The following is a 22,269-nucleotide window of genomic DNA, read 5'->3' as shown; positions in this document are numbered from 1 at the left end:
GCGATGCGTTCACTGACCTTTGCGCTCTCAGGGGAGTCCCAAGCCTCTCGGCCGAGCGTACGCCGAACCGGAGTTGAAACCGGTGGAGATGCTGTACCAGAAGCCCCGCCTTGGTTTCTATGACATCAGCATCGGGCGTGCCCCCGCAGGCGAGCTGCTGGCCGCCTTCGAGCTGATTGAGCTGGACTATTCTTCCTTTGGAGAGGTGACCTTGACACCGCTTTGACCTTGACTTCTTGTGCTGATCCCTGCCGACTGCTCCTTGCAGCCCGCCCTGCCGAGCAGCGTGGACCCTCAGGAGCTGACCTACCTGGAAGAGGAGCGTCACTACGACATACCACCGGGGGTCCGACCCGTCCTGAGGAACTTCCGAATCGAGGTTGCGCCAAGTCTCTTTGGGGTTTGTTCCATGAAGCACTGAGTGGTTGCTGATGCCTTCAGGTGCTCTTCTGGGGTCTGCGGGAGCTGAAGCGCGTGCAGCTCTTCGAGGTGGACCGCCCGATGGTGAGGGTGGAGTGTGCCGGATGCCAGCTGGAGTCGGAGGAGATCGAGAGCTTAAGGACGCATCCCAACTTCAAAGAGCTGGCCCGCTTCCTCAATGTGGTCGGTTCAAGTCCTCCTTGATGACAATCCGGGCCCCGAAAGAACCCAGCTGAAGGCCTCTGCTCCCTTCTTGCCGTCCAATCAGAAGCTGCCAGAGCAGACCTACCTCCACCCTCCTCTCACGCTCTTCGTGGTGGAGCGCAGAGCCTTTGGCCGGCAGATCCTGGTCGGGACGCACGTGGTCCAGTGTCTGATGGACTACGCCCCGCGGGAGCTTGGGGAGGAGCCAGATGACGAAGAGGAGGGACCTCCACCAAAAGGTAGGATATAATGAGACAAGTAGTCTTATGAGGTTCTTCTTCTTTACGTGTTTGTGCAGTGAAGAAGAAGTCTTCAGTGAAGCCCAGTGCCTTGAAAACGCTGAGGAAGTTCTCCCTCATCAACCTGTCAATCAAAGAGTCTCTGATTCCCAACAAGGCCATCGACCTGATCAACGTGCGTCCTCTTCTTGGTCCTCGTTCTCTTCACCTTTGTTGGAACCACCTTCATGCCCATCTTTGGCCTTCACCACCTCTTTTCCTGTCATACCTTCTCTGACCCCTTCAGGCTCCTCTCAAGAAGCTGAGGAGGAAGGAGGAGGAGCTGGAGGAGGATGTGCCAGAAAACGAGGAACTGGACTGGTGGTCCAAATACTACACCTCCTTGGAAGAACTGGAGAAGCAGGCGAGATACTTTAAAGCATATTTTCTTACCTGATAGTCCTCTGTTTTGGATCTGCACAAGACCTGAAAATGTGAACTCAATGCGTGGAGGCATGGCGGAGATATTTACAGAAGAAGTCGCTTCTCGTGTGCACAGAAGAGCCCTGCTCCAAACAAGGACCTTCACGGAGAGATACATTTTCTGAAAAACTCCCTATAATGGCGGGCTCGGTGCCGATTATTTCTGACAATGAAACCTTATAAATATATAACAGTAGGTTAGAAATGCGTAAAAGATACGTTAGCAGTGTCAGCTCGAGTTGTTGTGTAGCTAGCTTAGCCTTCTAATGTAAGACTATATCGTCAAAATAAAGAATGATTTTCCCTAAAAACTATTAATTTGATCAGTGCCTACTGTGTTTGGCAACGGACCAGTTTTTAATACAATCCGTTGTTACGTTTCACCTCTGCCTTCAAGTGTGAAGAAGTTGTGTGCACAGAAGAGCCCTGCTCCAAACACAGACCTTCACGGAAAGATGGATTTTCTGAAAAACTCCCCGTAATGCCGGGCTCTGTGCCAACTATTTCTGACAATGGAGGAGACAATGAAACGTTAATAATAACAGTAGGTTAGAAATGTGTAAATGATACGTTAGCAATGTCAGCTAGAGTTGTTGTGTAGCTAGCTTAGCCTTCTGCTTAGCCTAAAAACTGTTAATTGGATCAGTGCCTACTGTGTTTGGCAATGGACCAGTTTTTAATATAATCCGTTGTTACGTTAGCGATGTAGCTCACAGTGTAGCTTACTGAATACCCGCCTTGAACCTGAACAAAAGCAGCATCAGTGAAAGTTTTAACATGATATAGAAGAAAAGCATTTTATTGTCAATACAGAGCGACAAATACTTGGTGGACATTTAATTTTAGCCAGCGTATTGTACCAGATTTGCAGCCTGGCTTCCTTCCTTTCTCTCCCCGCCCTTGAGCCAACAACAAACCATGGTCTGGTCTCGCGTTATCCTGTGGGATGTTGTGTTGTGGTGAAAGTAAGGTAAAAATTAGATGGCAGCTGGCAATCGCTGATGTTCACATTTCATACGGTCTTAGCAAAAAAACAACTACAAAACAAGGCTGCTGGCGAACAACTTTTAATTTTTGAAGGCAGCCAAAAAGTGACTTGAAGATAGTAAAACGTTGACCAAAGAACCAATCTTTACATGTTAAATTAATTATTATAAAATAGAGAAAAGTCATAATACGACCTCTTGAAATAGGACATCCATCGTAGATGTAATGAAGTGAACTGCATGGTGTGCACTAGAAGAATAGTGAAAATTGCCATGGTAACCAACTTGTCTTCTCTTCAGGCTGCGGAGGAACTTCAGAAAATGGAGGAGGAAGAACAAGCAGAAAGAGGTACACTTAAAGGAGGCATGATACCATCAGCAGGCTTTTTGTGGCCCCATTTTGCTATTTAATATTACTGGTGTAACACCTGACTCCAGCCTAGTGAGTACACAGTCGTACCTCAACACATCGCACTTCCAAGTTTGTGGCTTGTGAAGGTGAATATGTGGGCGTTATTTCATGTCTGGAGGACTTTTTGAATGTTAAATAACGTATTTAGAACGTTTTTGTTTGCTCCAACTATGAAAATATTCCATTCATATTGAATAATTCCTACTTTGCTTAAATTAATTTACCACGGCCAGTCCTTGGAACCAATTAACAGCGACAAACCAGAGATTACTGTATTGCTCTTGTTAGTTGATAATTAGATAATAAGAAATGAAGTATTGTTTTTGTTTTACAAGCTATGTAAATATTTATATTCACTATACAAATAATCATGTATGAACAACAAACCAAAAGATGACATTGATAGCTACAATTCAGTTTGTATTCCACATCATGGCCAAAGTTTATATGAAAAGGTAGACAAATATATATATATATATATATATATATATATATATATATATATATATATATATATATATATATATATATATATATATATATATATATATATATATATATATATATATATATATATATATGTATGTATGTATGTGTATATGTATATACATGTATGTGTATATATGTATGTGTATATACATATATATATAAGATTGTTTCCATCACACTCTCTGGGACATATTTAGAGACGAGCGTGCAATTTCGCGTGAGTCTCTGGACGAATACACCTCAACTGTGCTGAACTATATTACCTTCTGCGTAGATTGTGTTACATTATTTAAAACAATCCGTGTGTTACCAAATAAAAAACCCTGGATGACACACAAAGTGTCACAGTTACTCAAACAGAGGGACATGGCATTTAGATCAGGCGATCCAAATGCCTACCGTTCAGCCAGGACTGCTTTAAAGAAGGGGATCAATGCTGCCAAATCAGACCATTATAATAAACTCCAGGATTGCTTAAATAACTCAGACCCTAGGCAGGTGTGGGAAGGTGTCACAGCAATTACAAACTTTAAAAAAACAACTTCTTCCTCAGTGAAAGGCAGCGCCATCTTAGCTGAGGAATTGAATAATTTTTATGTCCGCTTTGACAAGGAAAACACAGACTCCGCACTGCCCCCCCTGCCCCCCCCTCCTCCGACGACACGGCCACAGTCCTCAGCCCGCACGAAGTAAGACTCACCTTGCGTAACATCAACCCAAGGAAAGCAGCTGGACCTGATGGCGTTCTGGGCCGTGCGCTTAAGCACTGCGCGGACGAGCTGACGGATGTATTTGTTTCCATTTTTAATCTGTCACTGTCTACATCCTGGGTCCCTGCCTGTTTTAAAACCGCTACAATAATTCCCATCCCCAAACAGGCCATCATCTCATGCCGAAACGACTACAGACCTGTAGCACTCACCTCCATACCTGCCAAATGCATGGAGAGACTGATATTGAAACGGATTAAAAAGGCAATACCACCATCCCTTGACCCATATCAGTTCGCGTACCGGAAGAACCAATCAACCGAAGACGCCATCGCTATTGTAATCCATAGACTCTTGGAACATCTTGAGCTTAAGGACACTTATGCAAGACTGCTCTTTGTCGATTTCAGCTCAGCATTTAACACAATAAGGCCAAACAGACTCAGATCTAAGCTTCACAACCTTGGTCTGAACACCTTCCTCTGCAACTGGATTTTGGACTTTTTAACAAATCGCACACAGTATGTGAAAATAGGCGAGCACATTCCTGCCACGCTCACCATCAACATCGGCGCTCCACAGGGTTGTGTGCTAAGCCCTGTGCTCTTCACCCTCTTCACACATGACTGTATAGCCTCTTCAACATCCAATCTCACTGTCAAATATGCAGACGACACCACAGTACTTGGGCTCATCAGCAATAATGATGAGACAGCATACAATGCAGAGGTCCAACAGCTGGCTTCATGGTGTGCTAACAACAACTTGGTTCTTAACACTAACAAAACCAAAGAACTAATTGTAGAGTTCCGCAGGAAAGGGCAGCGCAAACACCCTCCACTTTTAATTAATAACAATCTAGTAGAAAGGGTCAAGAATTTCAAATTCTTAGGGGTGAACATAACAGAAGATCTATGCTGGGACATTAACACTGCTTCTACAGTCGGAAAGGCCCAACAACGTCTTTTTTTTTTGAGGAAACTAAAATGTGCAAACATTCCGCAGAAATCAATGGTTAACTTTTACAACTGTGCCATCAGCAGTGTCCTCACTTACGGCTTTTTAGTGTGGTTTGCTAGCTGCACTAAAGCGAACCAACAGGCCCTCAGCGAGTGGTTAAAGGGGCGGGGAAAATTACAAGGACGATACTCCCAGAGATGAGTGCCATGTACACAACTCGCTGCCTAAAGGGAGTACACAACATCCTGAAGGACAGATACCACCCAGCACATGGCCTCTTCGACCTGCTACCCTCTGGAAGAAGGTATAGATCGATTCGCGCCAGGACCACCAGAATGTCTCACAGTCTGTATCCCCAGGCTGTGAGACTGCTAAATGAACAGCCTGCCCCTTTGCTGCCCCGGACCATCTCATTACCTCACTCTTCACCACCTCAATAATTGTGCTCTGGACACTGCATTACTGCAACATCAACGTAACACCCATCAGACATCTGACTGTTCCCACCCCCACACACCCCCTTTATTCGCCATCTTCCTGACAATGCTAAACTGTGAACTATGGTCAACCTGCACTTTAATGCAGTTTCTATGCCGCTGGACAAAGCTCAAACAAGATCTCGTTGACATGTATGACTTAAGTGTTATTATGACAATGACAATAAAGGAATTGATTGATTGATTGATTGATATGTATGTGTATATGTATATATGTATGTGTATGTATGTATCTATGTATAAGTATATACATATATACATGTATACACATGTATATACATATATATATGTATATACACATATATACATATATATGTATATACATATATATATGTATATACACATATATATACATATATATGTATATACACATATATATATATATATATATGTATATACACATATATATACATATATATGTATATACACACATATATATATATATATATATATATATATATATATATATATATATATATATATATATATATATATATATATATATATATATATATATATATATATATATATATATATATATATATATATATATATATATATATATATATATATATTTACATATATACACACACACATATATATATATATACAGTATATATAAACCCCGTTTCCATATGAGTTGGGAAATTGTGTTAGATGTAAATATAAACGGAATACAATGATTTGATAATCATTTTCAACCCATATTCAGTTGAATATGCTACAAAGACAACATATTTGATGTTCAAACTGATGAACTTTTTTTTTTTTGCAAATAATCATTAACTTTAGAATTTGATGCCAGCAACACGTGACAAAGAAGTTGGGAAAGGTGGTAATAAATACTGATAAAGTTGGGGAATGCTCATCAAACACTTATTTGGAACATCCCACAGGTGAACAGGCAAATTGGGAACAGGTGGGTGCCATGATTGGGTATAGAAGTAGATTCCATGAAATGCTCAGTCATTCACAAACAAGGATGGGGCGAGGGTCACCACTTTGTCAACAAATGCGTGAGCAAATTGTTGAACAGTTTAAGAAAAACCTTTCTCAACCAGCTATTGCAAGGAATTTAGGGATTTCACCATCTACGGTCCGTAATATCATCAAAGGGTTCAGAGAATCTGGAGAAATCACTGCATGTAAGCAGCTAAGCCTGTGATCCCCCAGGCTGTACTGCATCAACAAGCGACATCAGTGTGTAAAGGATATCACCACATGGGCTCAGGAACACTTCAGAAACCCACTGTCAGTAACTACAGTTAGTCGCTACATCTGTAAGTGCAAGTTAAAACTCTCCTATGCAAGGCGAAAACCGTTTATCAACAACACCGAGAAACGCCGTCGGCTTCGCTGGGCCTGAGCTCAGCTAAGATGGACTGATACAAAGTGGAAAAGTGTTCTGTGGTCTGACGAGTCCACATTGCAAATTGTTTTTGGAAACTGTGGACGCTGTGTCCTACGGACCAAAGAGGAAAAGAACCATCCGGATTGTTCTAGGCGCAAAGTTGAAAAGCCAGCATCTGTGATGGTATGGGGGTGTATTAGTGCCCAAGACATGGGTAACTTACACATCTGTGAAGGCGCCATTAATGCTGAAAGGTACATACAGGTTTTGGAGCAACATATGTTGCCATCTAAGCAACGCTACCATGGACGCCCCTGCTTATTTCAGCAAGACAATGCCAAGCCACGTGTTACATCAACGTGGCTTCATAGTAAAAGAGTGCGGGTACTAGACTGGCCTGCCTGTAGTCCAGACCTGTCTCCCATTGAAAATGTGTGGCGCATTATGAAGCCTAAAATACCACAACGGAGACCCCCGGACTGTTGAACAACTTAAACTGTACATCAAGCAAGAATGGGAAAGAATTCCACCTGAGAAGCTTAAAAAATGTGTCTCCTCAATTCCCAAACATTTACTGAGTGTTGTAAAAAGGAAAGGCCATGTAACACAGTGGTGAACATGCCCTTTCCCAACTACTTCGGCACGTGTTGCAGCCATGAAATTCTAAGTTAATTATTATTTGCAAAAAAAAAATAAAGTTTGAGTTTGAACATCAAATATCTTGTCTTTGTAGTGCATTCAATTGAATATGGGTTGAAAAGGATTTGCAAATCATTGTATTCCATTTATATTTACATCTAACACAATTTCCCAACTCATATGGAAACGGGGTTTGTATATATATATATATATATATATATATATATATATATATATATATATATATATATATATATATATATATATATATATATATATATTGTACATAATGTATTGTTTTCTTTCATCAGAAGGTCAGAATGAGTCTGCCACCAACAATGAAGAAGTTGAGGTGGACGCAGTGATTTTGCAAGTTGACCCGCCAAAGCGCAAGAAGATTGCCACGCTAAAGGTCAGAACTAAATGTCCCCTCAGTGGCATCTTTTAGGGTGTGTTCTCAATCCCCAAAACCTACATCATCGTTTTATACACACACTGTAAGAATATATGTCATGTAATAAAAGACACCTTCATAACATTACATAATATGTAAAATATACACACTACAAGTATATAAGTAATGTAGTAACAGACACCTTCATAACGATATGTAATATGTACAATATACACACTGCAAGTATATATATAATGTAGTAACAGACACCTTCATAACAATATGTCATATGTACAATATACACACTGCAAGTATATATATAATGTAGTAACAGACACCTTCATAACGATATGTCATATGTACAATATACACACTGCAAGTATATATATAATGTAGTAAAAGACACTTTCATAACAATATGTGAAATGTACAATATACACATTGCAAGTGTATACATAATGTAGTAACAGACACCTTCATAACAATATGTGATATGTATTATATAAACACTGCAAGTATATATACACACGAACCACACTAAAGTGAATACACTCACTTTAAGTTGAGGTACCAGTGTACTCCAAGGCATACAGTGTACTCACTTAAAGTTGAGGTACTAGTGTACTCCAGGGCGTACAGAGTACTCACTTTAAGTTGAAGTACCAGTGTACTCCAGGACGTACAGTGTACTCACTTTAGTGAGCGAACTACACTAAAGTGACCACCGAGTTTCTAGGGGAAGTTGAAGAGAGAAAAAATTGATGAACTAAACTGATCTTTGACAGTAAACCTCTCCAAGCACTCCTTTAAGAACCTTTCATTGTGTCCAAAAATGAGCTTTCATTTAATGATTGGATACAACCCTCCCAGTTATGTGGAAGTCAGAATCAGAATCAGCTTTATTGTCACTACGCAGGGTAACGAGATTGAGGAACAAGAAGGTTGCACTTCCGTGATCATGCAGCTGCCTATCATTATCGTTTCTCTAACAACTGGTCTTCATGTGCTCAGTTGTATGTAGGCCATCTGGAGTCCGAGTTCAGTCAGTTTCAGGACTGGCTGCAGATCCTTCCACTATTTAAAGGCCGTGCAAACGACGAAGATGCTGACGATGATGACGAGGAGAGGCTGAAGGGAAAATTCAAGGTGGCATCCATAGATCACGTCTTCTGTTTCTACTCTTCTCTAGCACTTGTTTGTTTCCGCAGGGTTCCTTCCTGGTCTACCCGGTAGATTCAGACGACGAAGACGACCCCAAGTTACAGATCACTAAATGTATACCCCAAAACTCACCCTTCAGGGTCCTGGTGAGGATCTACATCATCAAGGTACTCGTCTTACCCAATTTTTACTGAAGACTTTCAAAGACAACTTTCTTGGACTCGCTGGTTTCCTTCTTGCAGGGCACCAGTCTGGCTCCTGCAGACCCAAATGGAAAATCCGACCCGTACCTGGTGGTGGAAATCGGGAAGCAGACCCAGGACACCAAAAACCGCTACATCCCTAAACAGCTCAACCCTGTCTTTGGAGAGTCCGTGTCTTGTCCTTAGCTTGTCCGATGCTGCTGGGTGGGCTTCACTGACCCACCGCATCTTGCAGGGTCTTCGAACTGACCGTGTCCTTCCCACTGGAGACAGAGGTGCTCATCAGGGTGATGGACCACGACATCGTGGGCTCTGACGACATCATTGGAGAGACGCGGGTCGACCTGGAGAACCGCTTCTACAGTCGCCACCGGGCCAGTTGCGGCCTGGCGCTTTACTATGACACGTGAGTCTGATCATGACTGCACAGTCCAAACAGTACTAGTAGTGAGACTAGAACTTTCTTTCATCCAGGGACGGCTACAACATGTGGCGGGATGCGAAGAAGCCCTCTGTCATTTTGTCAGAGCTCTGCAAGAACAACGGCATCCCGTCTCCAGAGTACAGGCCCAACGAGGTCAAAGTCCTCAACAAGGTCTTCAAGATCCCAGCAGATGCCATACCAGAAGGTAAACAGAGCGACAGAAGCAGGCGCGCACAGATCATCCTTAGTGTTGTTGTCATTGTTCTTGTCAGATCTTCTGAAGAAGAACCAGCGTTCTCCTCAGGAGGAGGAGGAGATGGAGGAGCATGCGGCCCTCAGCGTGCTGCAATGCTGGGGGGAGATGGGCGAGTTCCTCCCAGGAGCCGTGCCTCTGGTCCCTGAGCACGTGGAGGTCCGAACCCTGCTGAACCCGGACAAACCAGGACTGCCGCAGGTAACCATGACGACAGGCCATGTTCACTGATCGTATGACCACAGGTGGGTCGCTATATAGAAGCGCTGTATAAATATAATTCACTTTACTTCACTCACGGAAGGTTATGATGTGGTATTTGTATGGATATTGAAATCCCCCATTATAATTATATTATCAGCATGCATCACTCGATCAGCAACAAACTCTGAAAATTCACTGATAAAGTCCGAATAGGGTCCAGGGGGGCGGTAGATAACAGCCAGGTAGAGAGGTAGCGGTGTGACAGACCTCATAGTAAGCACCTCAAATGATTTATATTTATTACTTAGGTTAGGGGGTAAGGTTAAGGTTTTCATTGTATATTAGTGCGACCCCTCCAACCCTTTTAAGGAGACGGGCAATATGTGCACTTGTATTGTTAGGGGGAGACGTTACCTTTATTTTGTGTAGTGCGCCTTAAATAATTTCGACCATATCTAGTAATTGATATGATGGGTACTTGAGATTGTTTGCTTGGTAAAATTGAACACGTCATAATTTGCCACCTCTGTAGAATGCATGTTCACCTCTGGCACAGTCACTACAGAAAAACATTATGTGAGTTGTGTATTATTCTAGGAGAAATGCTATGTGTGCAGGAATTTTCCAGCCTGCCGCTGGTTAGTTCTAGCTTAACTGACTCCTCACCCAGACTAACAGACACTGTAATTGAATGTGTCCGAGCTTGCTCTAGTGTAGTTAGTCAAGTGTGACCCAAACAGTAATCTATGTTTCGAGATACAGTGATGGTGCCTTCCCGGTTAGGGTAAAGGACGTCCCTCCTCAGCAAGCCCGGTTTTCCCCAGAAAGAGGGCCGATTATCAATAAACGTTAGTCCCTGTTGTGTCACGGCGCGGGCTCGAACCTGCTTTTCTCCGGCAGCCAGCACCTCCGTTGGCAGCGCGCCGAGACACGCCCCTGCTCGCGCTGGCCGTATCACGCCCACATGCCGGCAAGGCTGTGGCCGATCAGCAATCAACACACCTGGAACTGATGAGGGCGAGCTGTATATAGACCAGTGGACCCAAGGATCCTCGCCGGAACTTAGTCTTCTGTACCTATGCTTTCCCGAGTTCTCCTGTGATCCCCTGTTGTTCCCCTCTGGATTCTGGACTGCCTCCAGTCATCCTCGACCTCCGCTTGGACACGGACCTAAGACGTCTCGCCATTCTCCCTGACTATCTCCGCCTGCTCACGGACTGCCTTCCTGCCTTATTCCTTCTCCTCCTTCAACATTTGGTACAACACTACAGCTAATCACACACATAGCCTCACACACACACTTTTGAATTAGTCACACTCCATTCTCTAGTTTACTTATAGTATTATTGTTGATTATTATATATATTGTAATATATATAATAAAATACATAGAGCTATACCACCCCCTTGTGTCTGTGCCGTCAACTCCCTCCTGCACACATAAGATGTTGTCTACAAAAACTAGCCAGCCATTTGTTAAGCGAGACTAATTTGCTATACCTCATCATTGCCTCTCTCAGGCAGGGGGCCAGAGACAAGTACTCCATGCCTGGATATCGACAAGTCCTAGCTATGTTCCTCTTTGTAAGCTCTGACTGTCTCATCCTAGTGTCATTGGAGCCAACGTGTACAACTATGTTCGCGTAGCTTGTGGTGCGATTAGCCTGTCGTACAGGTTTACTAGGCCTGTTGCGAGTCAGCTCCATAAGACTAGCTTCAATGTCAGGTGCTCTGGCCCCGGGAATACACTTCATTATGGCTGTTTTCGGGTGATGGAGTCCCCTATGACTAAGGTGTGGTGCCTGGTAGACTGGGGTGTAGGACGAGCTAGAGGGCTAAATCTGTTATGTGTCATAACCGACTGACCGTAGCTTGCAGGCCGTTTAGGGCTGCTACAAGCTCAGCTATTCATTTCGCTACAGCTAACGTTAGCAAAAGTGTCCGCGGCGTCTAAAGTTACCAAGTTACTCTGCTCTAACTGGTGGACACGGTCCACTAGTAGGGCCAACCTATCTATGAAGAACAGGAAGCCATACTCAAGCGGTTTCTTTCATCGAGTTGAGTTCTTGCTGACTTCGAAGCGGGGCGGGAGGCTTCGGGCTGGGACTAGCTTAGCTTCGCTAGCCTAGCCAGTGTTGGTCGTCATGGTGGTGCTTGAAGAGCCAAGTGTTTTCTGAGGTTCTACTTGTTGAACACAGTTTGAGAACCATTGATCTGCGTGTGTGTGTGTGTGTGTGTGTGTGTGTGTGTGTGTGTGTGTGTGTGTGTGTGTGTGTGTGTGTGTGTGTGTGTGTGTGTGTGTGTGTGTGTGTGTGTGTGTGTGTGTGTGTGCAGGGCTATCTTCACATGTGGGTGGACATGTTTCCAACTGATGTTCCAGCCCCGCCTACTGTCGACATTAAGCCCCGCCTCCCTTTACAGTAGGTCAACACTGATGCACACCCATACCCACAACATTTATTATTTATTTACACCTGCATAATTCATGAATAAGAGTGGTGTTGAAACACACTTACAAACTTTTGATCCCGGATCTGATTGGACTGCGCTGGTGCTCTTAGCGTGTTGTTTCCATGGTAACAGACATGAGCTGCGTGTCATCATCTGGAACACCGACGACGTTGTTCTGGACGACATCAACCCGTTCACCGGCGTGCCGTCCTCTGACATCTATGTGAAAGGGTGAAACACCACGTCATTATCAGGTGTTGAAGGAGGGAGGCGGAGCTTAGGTCACCTGATGTTTTGTTTTTTTTCACTTCAGATGGATTAAAGGACTGGAAGAAGACAAGCAGGAGACTGATGTCCACTTTAATTCTCTGACTGGAGAGGGAAACTTTAACTGGAGATTTGTCTTTCGCTTTGACTACCTGCCCACTGAGGTACACACACACACACTCACACGCACATACACGCACACAAACACACATGGACACGCACACATACACGCGCACGCACACACACACACACACACGCATGCACACACACGTGCACACACACATACGCACCTACACACTGAAGGTAGGTACATGATTTAATAATGACTATAAAAAGGAATAAACAAAAGGCGCGCACAAGGCGGAAGTACAAAAACGTGGCTAATGAAACAAAACTCGCACAAAGGCAGAAACTATGAACAATAAACAAAAACTTACTTGGCATGGAACTATGGTAGCATGAAGCCAAACAGAGTTAGCAGGGGTGTCAGAAGTAGCATGTCATGAAGTGAGCAGAGATATGATAGGATAATGTCACCAGGACGATCAACAGAAAAAGACAGGTTTAAATAACAGTGGCATGATTAGTGACAGGTGTGTGAGTTCAAATGAATCAGGTGCGTGACATGAGGACAGGTGAAAACTAATGGTCGCTATGGTGACAAAACAAACAAGAGTGCACAAAGAGTCCAAAAACCAAACCTGAACATAACCAAAACAAAACATGATCACACAGACATGACACACACACACTCACATTTTCACACTCACAGACACACACGCGCACACACACACACTCATACACACGAGCACACGCACACAGACACACAAACACACACGCTCACACTCACACACACACGCACACAGACACACACTCACATGCACACACACCCACACACACACTCACGCACACACACTCACATGATCACACAGACATGACACACACACACTCACATAATCACACTCACAGACACACACACTCACATAATCACACTCACAGACACACACGCGCACACACACACACTCGTACACACGAGCACACACACACACGCACACAGACACACAAACACACACGCTCACACTCACACACACGCACACAGACACACACTCACATGCACACACACCCACACACACTCACGCACACACACTCACACACTCACTCACACACACAAACACACACACACACACACACACACACTCACTCACTCACTCACTCACTCACTCACTCACTCACGCACACATGCACGCATGCACGCACAAGAAAAGTGTATGAAACATATTTTAAATATATGTCAATATAAATAATGAATGAATAAAAACAGAACATTGAGAGAATACTAGTAGTAATAAAATAGAAAATAAAAAAATAAAAAACTTAAGAAGAGTTTAAAATGATCAGTAAAAAGCCTGATTAAAAAAAGTTGTCTTTAAGCTATTTTTGTTACAATATCAAATATTTGTATGTATCTGAGTCTCCTTTGCAAGTATTACACTGTATAGTAGACCTGGCATGCAGTTGCAATTCCAAGACGTTAGAGGGCAGTAGTGTATAGGCTACGGTGTGTTAACTAGCTAGAAAGTAATCTTTGCCATTAAAGCTGAATGTCTTCTTATGTTGCGCCCTACAAAGTGTTTGCCTCTGCAAGTGTTGTACTTATTACACACTTTCTGTTTGATTGTAACATAGTTTTCATGACCAGATTTGGTGGTGTTGAAATCGCCATGTCAAATCCCTTTTGCTAATCAGAGCATGTCTATGGCAAATCCAATGTAAATTAGCATCAGGCTAGCGCATTTAGGCGTACTTGCATGGTGGGCATGAAAAATTGCAACTTTCCTTAGCGGCAGTTTGACTGAGTCTGCACTGAGTGCTGCTTGTTTCCTCGTTAAGTGTTTGAGCCGGTGTTTAGTCTGCACCTTTGAGTTGACACGAATGGATACCAGGTAGCACAGACGTAATTGGGTGAGTGCCCACAAAAGTACCCATCCCCAATGATTGATGGACCTCTTCCATTCAGAGGTTTGTGTTGCCAAAGGTTGGGAATGGAAGACAAAAGATGTTGGAAAGTAAAAGCTGGAGATTGCTACGGTTTTTGTGGTCCTGACTTCATCTCTTACACACCAAACAATGACAACACAAGATACACAAGATAACACAATAACCTAATGATAATACGATAACACAATGATAACACATTGATAACACAATAACACAATGATAACACGATAACACGATGATAACACAATGATAACACGATGATAACACAATGATAGCACGATGATAACACAATGATAACACAATAACACAATGATAACCTAATGGTAACACATCCATCCATCCATTTTCTACCGCTTGAACCTAATGATAACACAATGACAATACAATATAACGCAATGATAACCTAGTGGTAACACAATGATAACATGATGATACCACAATGACAGCACAAGATAATACAATAATAACACAATAACCTACTGATAACACAATGACCTAATGATAACACAATGATAACAATAACCTAATGATAACACGATGATAACATGATGATAACACAATGACAACACAAGATAACACAATAACCAATGATAACACGATAACACATTAACAACCTAATGATAACACAATAACAACCTAATGATAACACAATGACCTAATGATAACACAATGACCTAATGATAACACAATAACCTAATTATAACACAATGATAACATGATTACCTAATGATAACACACGATAACACAATAACCTAATGATAACACAATGATAACACAATAACCTAGTGATAACACAATGATAACACAATAAGTGAAGTGAAGTGAAGTGAATTACATTTATATAGCGCTTTTTCTCAAGTGACTCAAAGCGCTTTACATTGTGAAACCCAATATCTAAGTTACATTTAAACCAGTGTGGGTGGCACTGGGAGCAGGTGGGTAAAGTGTCTTGCCCAAGGACACAACGGCAGTGACTAGGATGGCGGAAGCGGGGATCGAACCTGCAACCCTCAAGTTGCTGGCACGGCCGCTCTACCAACCGAGCTATACCGTCCCAATAACCTAATGATAACACAATGATAACACAATAACCTAATGATAACCTAATGTTAACACAATTACCTAATGATAACACAATGATAACACGATGATAACACAACGATATTTGTACATACACATTTGTATGTACTTGCTTTGTGGGCATGAACAATTGCAACATTCCCTAGCAGTAGTGTGTTTGAGTCTGCGATGAGTGCTGCTTGTTTCCTCGCTAAGTGTTTGAGCCAGTGTTTAATCTGCACCTGTGAGTTGACATGAACGGATACCAGGTAGCACAGACGTAATTTGGTGGGTGCCCACAGAAGTACCTAAGAAGAAAAAGATGTTGGAAGGTAAAACCTGGAGACAAAAGGCGCTGCTCTGTAGTCCTGACTTCATCTCTTACTGCTCTGTAGTCCTGACTAATGTATATCAACGAAATATGTAAAGTATCAACACTGCTGAAGTTCATCCTCTTTGCTGACGATACAACCATTACATGTGCAGGTGACGACGTGAAGCAACTTCTGGCCTCTGTAACTGAGGAGATGATCAAGTTAAAAACTTGGTTGAATACCAACAAATTGTCTCTGAATTTAAAGAAGACCAAAATCAAGCTCTTTGGCAATCGCAAAAGTAATATACCCATCAGGATTGTTATTGATGATACACCAATAGAATATGTTCAAAACAATTCATTCTTAGGAGTGGCAATAGATGAAAATATCTCATGGAAGCCTCATATAAATTACCTGAGGACAAAAGTTGCTAAATGTGGTGGAATGATGAGGAGATCATGTCATTTATTGAACAATAATGCTCTGCTGTTGTTGTATCATACATTTATTATGTCGTATTTAAAGGCCTACTGAAACCCACTACTACCGACCACGCAGTCTGATAGTTTATATATCAATGATGAAATCTTAACATTGCAACACATGCCAATACGGCCGGGTTAACTTATAAAGTGCAATTTTAAATTTCCCGCTAAACTTCCGGTTGAAAACGTCTATGTATGATGACGTATGCGCGTGACGTCAATCGTTGAAACGGAAGTATTCGGACACCATTGAATCCAATACAAAAAAGCTCTGTTTTCATCTCAAAATTCCACAGTATTCTGGACATCTGTGTTGGTGAATCTTTTGCAATTTGTTTAATGAACAATGAAGACTGCAAAGAAGAAAGTTGTAGGTGGGATCGGTGTATTAGCGGCTGGCTGTAGCAACACAACCAGGAGGACTTTGACTTGGATAGCAGACGCGCTAGCCGACGCTAGCCGCCGACCGCACGGATGATCGGGTGAAGTCCTTCGTCCTTCCGTCGTTCGCTGGAACGCAGGTGAGCACGGGTGTTGATGAGCAGATGATGGCTGGCTGGCGTAGGTGGAGCGCTAATGTTTTTATCATAGCTCTGTCGAGGTCCCGTAGCTAAGTTAGCTTCAATGGCGTCGTTAGCAACAGCATTGTTAAGCTTCGCCAAGCTGGGAAATATTTACTGTGTAGTTACATGTACATGTTTTAATAGTATTGTTGATCTTCTGTCTATCCTTCCAGTCAGGGATTTATTTATTTTGTTTCTATCTGCATTTGAGCCCGATGCTATCACGTTAGCTCAGTAGCTAAAGAGCTTCGCCGATGTATTGTCATGGAGATAAAAGTCACTGTGAATGTCCATTTTGCGTTCTCGACTCTCATTTTCAAGAGTATATAGTATCCGAGGTGGTTTAAAATACAAATCCGTGATCCACAATAGAAAAAGGAGAGAGTGTGGAATCCAATGAACCCTTGTACCTAAGTTACGGTCAGAGCGAAAAAAGATATACGTCCTGCACTGCACTCTAGTCCTTCACTCTCACTTTCCTCATCCACGAGTCTTTCATCCTCGCTCAAATTAATGGGGTAATCGTCGCTTTCTCGGTCCGAATCTCTCTCGCTGCATTGAAAACAATGGGGAAATGTGAGGAGTCCTTCCTCCGGTGACGTCACGATACTTCCGGTATAGGTAAGGCTTTTTTCTATCAGTGACCAAAAGTTGCGACCTTTATTGTCGTTGTTCTCTACTAAATCCTTTCAGCAAAAATATGGCAATATCGCGAAATGATCAAGTATGACACATAGAATGGATCTGCTTTCCCCGTTTGAATTTAAAAAATTCATTTCAGTAGGCCTTTAAACTATTGTGTTGAAGTCTGGGGAATTTGTTATAAATGTCATCTACAGCCTTTAGTCAATCTGCAGAAAAAGGCCATTAGGATTGTGTCTAATGTCCACTACAGACATCATTCAAAACCACTATTCATGGAGTTAAAGCAACTTAATCACTGCATGATGTGATCAACTTTAAAACTGCTCAAATTACAAATGTTTGTATGTTTAGGGCATCCCAAAACTCTCTACCATCCAATATACAGAACCTATTCCAGGATAGAGATGCTCACCATAGTTACAGTCTAAGACCCATCCATCCATTTTCTACCGCTTATTCCCTTCGGGGTCGCGGGGGGCGCTGGAGCCTATCTCAGCTACAATCGGGCGGAAGGCGGGGTACACCCTGGACAAGTCGCCACCTCATCGCAGTACAGTCTAAGAGGAAACAACAAATTATATTTGCCTAAATTTAGAACAACTTTAAAATCAATATGCATTTCAGTGCGTGGAGTCAGTCTGTGGAACAACTTAGGGGACGAATTAAAAACGTGTTCTAACATGATTCAATTTAAAACAGTGTTTAAAAAAGAAGTATTGAAGAAGTATGAGGAGGAAAGAGAGTGATGCCCTCAGCACAGAGCGATGGGAGAGAGGTGTATGGTCAGAGAGTGTTTGGGCCTGTGTGTGTGTGTGTTGTGTGTGTGTGTGTGTGTGTGTGTGTGTGTGTGTGTGTGTGTGTGTGTGTGTGTGTGTGTGTGTGTGTGTGTGTGTGTGTGTGTGTGTGTGTGTGTGTGTGTGTGTGTGTGTGTGTGTGTGTGTTTTGTCTCGTCTTGTCTCGTCTCATAGTAACAGTGGTACTATTGTATTGTTAGTGTACAGGAGCTTTTCTTGTCTTTGTTTGTATAGTATTGTTCTTGTATTATATTGTTTATGTTAAATGTGGAATGAGTGAGAGGGGTTGGGATATTATAAGCATCTGCTTCATCCAACCCCTTTTCAAACCTTGCATAAATGTCTCTGCCAAAATGTAAAAAAAAAAAGTGTGTTGTTGTACGATGCAGGTTTGAAATAAACACTTCAATTCAATTCAAATCTCTTACACACAAAAACGCTGCTCTGTAGTCCTGACTTCATCTCTTACACACAAAAACGCTGCTCTGTAGTCCTGACTTCATCTCTTACACAAAACAACACTGCGCTGTAGTCCTGACTTCATCTCTTACACAAAAAAACGCTGCTCTGTAGTCCTGACTTAATCTTTTACACACAAAAACGCTGCTCTGTAGTCCTGACTTCATCTCTTACACACAAAAACGCTGCTCTGTAGTCCTGACTTCATCTTTTACACACAAAAATGCTGCTCTGTAGTCCTGACTTCATCTTTTACATGCAAAAATTCTACTCTGTAGTCCTGACTTCATCTCTTACACACAAAAACGCTGCTCTGTAGTCCTGACTTCATCTCTTACACACAAAAACGCTGCTCTGTAGTCCTGACTTCATCTTTTACACACAAAAATGCTGCTCTGTAGTCCTGACTTCATCTCTTACATACAAAAACGCTGCTCTGTAGTCCTGACTTCATCTCTTACACACAAAAACGCTGCTCTGTAGTCCTGACTTCATCTCTTACACACAAAAATGCTGCTCTGTAGTCCTGACTTCATCTTTTACATGCAAAAATTCTACTCTGTAGTCCTGACTTCATCTCTTACACACAAAAACGCTGCTCTGTAGTCCTGACTTCATCTCTTACACACAAAAACGCTGCTCTGTAGTCCTGACTTCATCTTTTACACACAAAAATGCTGCTCTGTAGTCCTGACTTCATCTCTTACATACAAAAACGCTGCTCTGTAGTCCTGACTTCATCTCTTACACACAAAAACGCTGCTCTGTAGTCCTGACTTCATCTCTTACAAACAAAAACGCTGCTCTGTAGTCCTGACTTCATCTTTTACACACAAAAATGCTGCTCTGTAGTCCTGACTTCATCTCTTACAAACAAAAACGCTGCTCTGTAGTCCTGACTTCATCTCTTACACACAAAAACGCTGCACTGTAGTCCTGACTTCATCTCTTACACAAAAACGCTGCTCTGACAATGTTCTGTCCTCCTGAAACGTGAAGAAAGAGGTGGTCTATAAGAAGAAGGAGTCCTTCTTCTCTCTGGAGGAGTCGGAGTTCAGGCAGCCGGCGGTGCTCACGCTGCAGGTCTGGGACTATGACCGCATCTCGGCCAACGACTTCCTGGGTGAGACTTCTTCACATGGACCACATCCACAGGGTTGTTGACTCTCCTGGCTCTTGCAGGCTCCATCGAGCTGCGCCTCAGCGACATGGTGCGGCCCGCCAAGTCCTCCGGGAAGTGCACGGTCCAGATGGCCAAGGACCGGGCGGTCCCGCGGGCCTCCATATTTCGCTCCAAGAAGATGAAGGGCTGGTGGCCGCTGACCCGCCAGAAGACGGCCGAGGACTTTGAGAGGGAGCAAAAGGAGGCGGCCGAGAGGAAGAAGAAGGGAAAGAAGAAGAAGAAGAAGAAGAAGATAAAGGAGGAAGACGCCCAGTTCACCGACAGCAGCGGACACGTCTACCTGCTTGTGGTGAGGACGCTAGGATGCGGGGCTTTGTCTGTCACGCCAGGACCTGACTTCCGTGTGTGTGTGTGTGTGTGTGTGTGTGTGTGTGTTTATGCTCGTGTGCACAGGGTAAGGTGGAGGTGGAGCTCCAGCTGGTGACTCTGGAGCAAGCTGAGGCTAATCCGGTTGGACGTGGACGCAAAGAACCAGAACCTCTGGACAAACCAAAGTGAGACACACAAACACATTTTGTACACACAAACACTGTTGCTTTACCTCATGCATGTAGAAATGATCTGTTCAAACTGTGGCCATAATGAAAGCTTTATTTAGTTTAAATGTTTCAGTTCATGTGGCAGTGTTACCAGTCTTTATGAGTCATTATTAGTTTTGCTAACTAATAATGATAACACAATGCTAACACAATGAAAACACAATGAAAACACAATAACACATTGATAATAAAATAACACATTGATAACACATTGATAACACATTGATAACACATTGATAACACAATGATAACATAATAGCACAATGATAACATAATGATAACACAATAACATAATGATAACAAAATAACACAACGATAACAACACAATAACTTAATGATAACACAAAGATAACACAATAACATAATAAAAACACAAATATAACACCATGATAACACAATGATAACAGGATAACATAATAAAAACACAATTATGACACGATGATAACACAATGATAACAAAATAACCTAATGATAACATAATGATAACACAATAACCTAATGATAACACAATAACCTAATAACACAATAACCTAATGACAACAACGATCACACAATAACCTAATGATAACACAATAACCTAATGATAACACAATGATTACACAATAACACGATAACACAATGATAACAGGATAACATAATAAAAACACAATGATAACACAATGATAACAAAATAGCCTAATGATAACATAATGATAACACAATAACCTAATGATAACATAATGATAACACAATAACCTAATGATAACATGATGATAACACAATAACCTAATGATAACACAATGATCACACAATAACCTAATAATAACACAATGATAACACAATAACATAATAAAAACACAATTATAACACAATAACACAATGATAACACAATTATAACACGATGATAACACAATGATAACACGATAACACAATGATAACACGATACCATAATAAAAACACAATTATGACACGATGATAACACAATAACGCAATAACACAATGATAACAAAATAACCTAATAACAATGATAACACAATAACCTAATGATAACACGATGACACAATAACCTAATGACAACACAATGATAACACAATAACCTAATGATAACACAATAACCTAATGATAACACAATAACACAATAACCTAATGATAACACAATGATAACACAACATAATAAAAACACAATTATAACACAATGATGACACAATGATAACACAACAAAAACACAATTAAAGCACGATGATAACACAATGATAACACAATAACACAATGATAAAACAACAATAACACTATAATAACAAAATGATAACACAATACCACAATAACACGATGATAACACAATAACCTAATGATAACACAATAACCTAATGATAACACAATGACAGCACAATAACATAATAAAAACACTATTATAACACAGTGATAACACAATGATAAGACAATAACACAATGATAACACAATGATAACACGATAACATAATAAAAACACAATTATTACACGATGATAACACAATAACACAAT

General features: G+C 41.9%; 1 protein-coding gene and 1 long non-coding RNA gene across 3 annotated transcripts in view; one reads left to right on the top strand and one right to left on the bottom strand.

Annotated features, from left to right (window-relative positions):
* Positions 1-22,269, bottom strand: part of LOC133655632 (uncharacterized) — a 157,701-nt gene that overhangs the window by 114,125 nt on the left and 21,307 nt on the right. The gene's annotated exons all lie outside the window — the stretch shown is intronic.
* fer1l4 (fer-1 like family member 4) overlaps positions 1-22,269 on the top strand; it is a 37,910-nt gene that overhangs the window by 11,846 nt on the left and 3,795 nt on the right. The window contains exons 14-33 of one of the 2 annotated variants that reach the window (XM_062055892.1): positions 32-205; positions 269-379; positions 442-603; positions 689-863; positions 923-1,038; positions 1,150-1,266; positions 2,612-2,660; positions 7,681-7,781; positions 8,775-8,909; positions 8,972-9,091; positions 9,167-9,294; positions 9,363-9,533; positions 9,602-9,756; positions 9,824-10,005; positions 12,343-12,428; positions 12,592-12,690; positions 12,773-12,890; positions 20,046-20,169; positions 20,229-20,518; positions 20,623-20,723. In XM_062055892.1, the coding sequence (XP_061911876.1) occupies positions 32-205; positions 269-379; positions 442-603; positions 689-863; positions 923-1,038; positions 1,150-1,266; positions 2,612-2,660; positions 7,681-7,781; positions 8,775-8,909; positions 8,972-9,091; positions 9,167-9,294; positions 9,363-9,533; positions 9,602-9,756; positions 9,824-10,005; positions 12,343-12,428; positions 12,592-12,690; positions 12,773-12,890; positions 20,046-20,169; positions 20,229-20,518; positions 20,623-20,723 (2,714 nt within the window). Of the gene's footprint in view, positions 1-31; positions 206-268; positions 380-441; positions 604-688; positions 864-922; positions 1,039-1,149; positions 1,267-2,611; positions 2,661-7,680; positions 7,782-8,774; positions 8,910-8,971; positions 9,092-9,166; positions 9,295-9,362; positions 9,534-9,601; positions 9,757-9,823; positions 10,006-12,342; positions 12,429-12,591; positions 12,691-12,772; positions 12,891-20,045; positions 20,170-20,228; positions 20,519-20,622; positions 20,724-22,269 lie in introns of those variants that run through there. The other variant, XR_009827018.1, reaches the window with a different exon arrangement.

This window comes from Entelurus aequoreus, linkage group LG01 (assembly GCF_033978785.1).
Source record: "Entelurus aequoreus isolate RoL-2023_Sb linkage group LG01, RoL_Eaeq_v1.1, whole genome shotgun sequence".
Taxonomy (NCBI): Eukaryota; Metazoa; Chordata; class Actinopteri; order Syngnathiformes; family Syngnathidae; genus Entelurus; species Entelurus aequoreus.
Note: the sequence above shows the minus strand (reverse complement) of the source record. Positions and strands in the feature narration are given on the sequence as shown.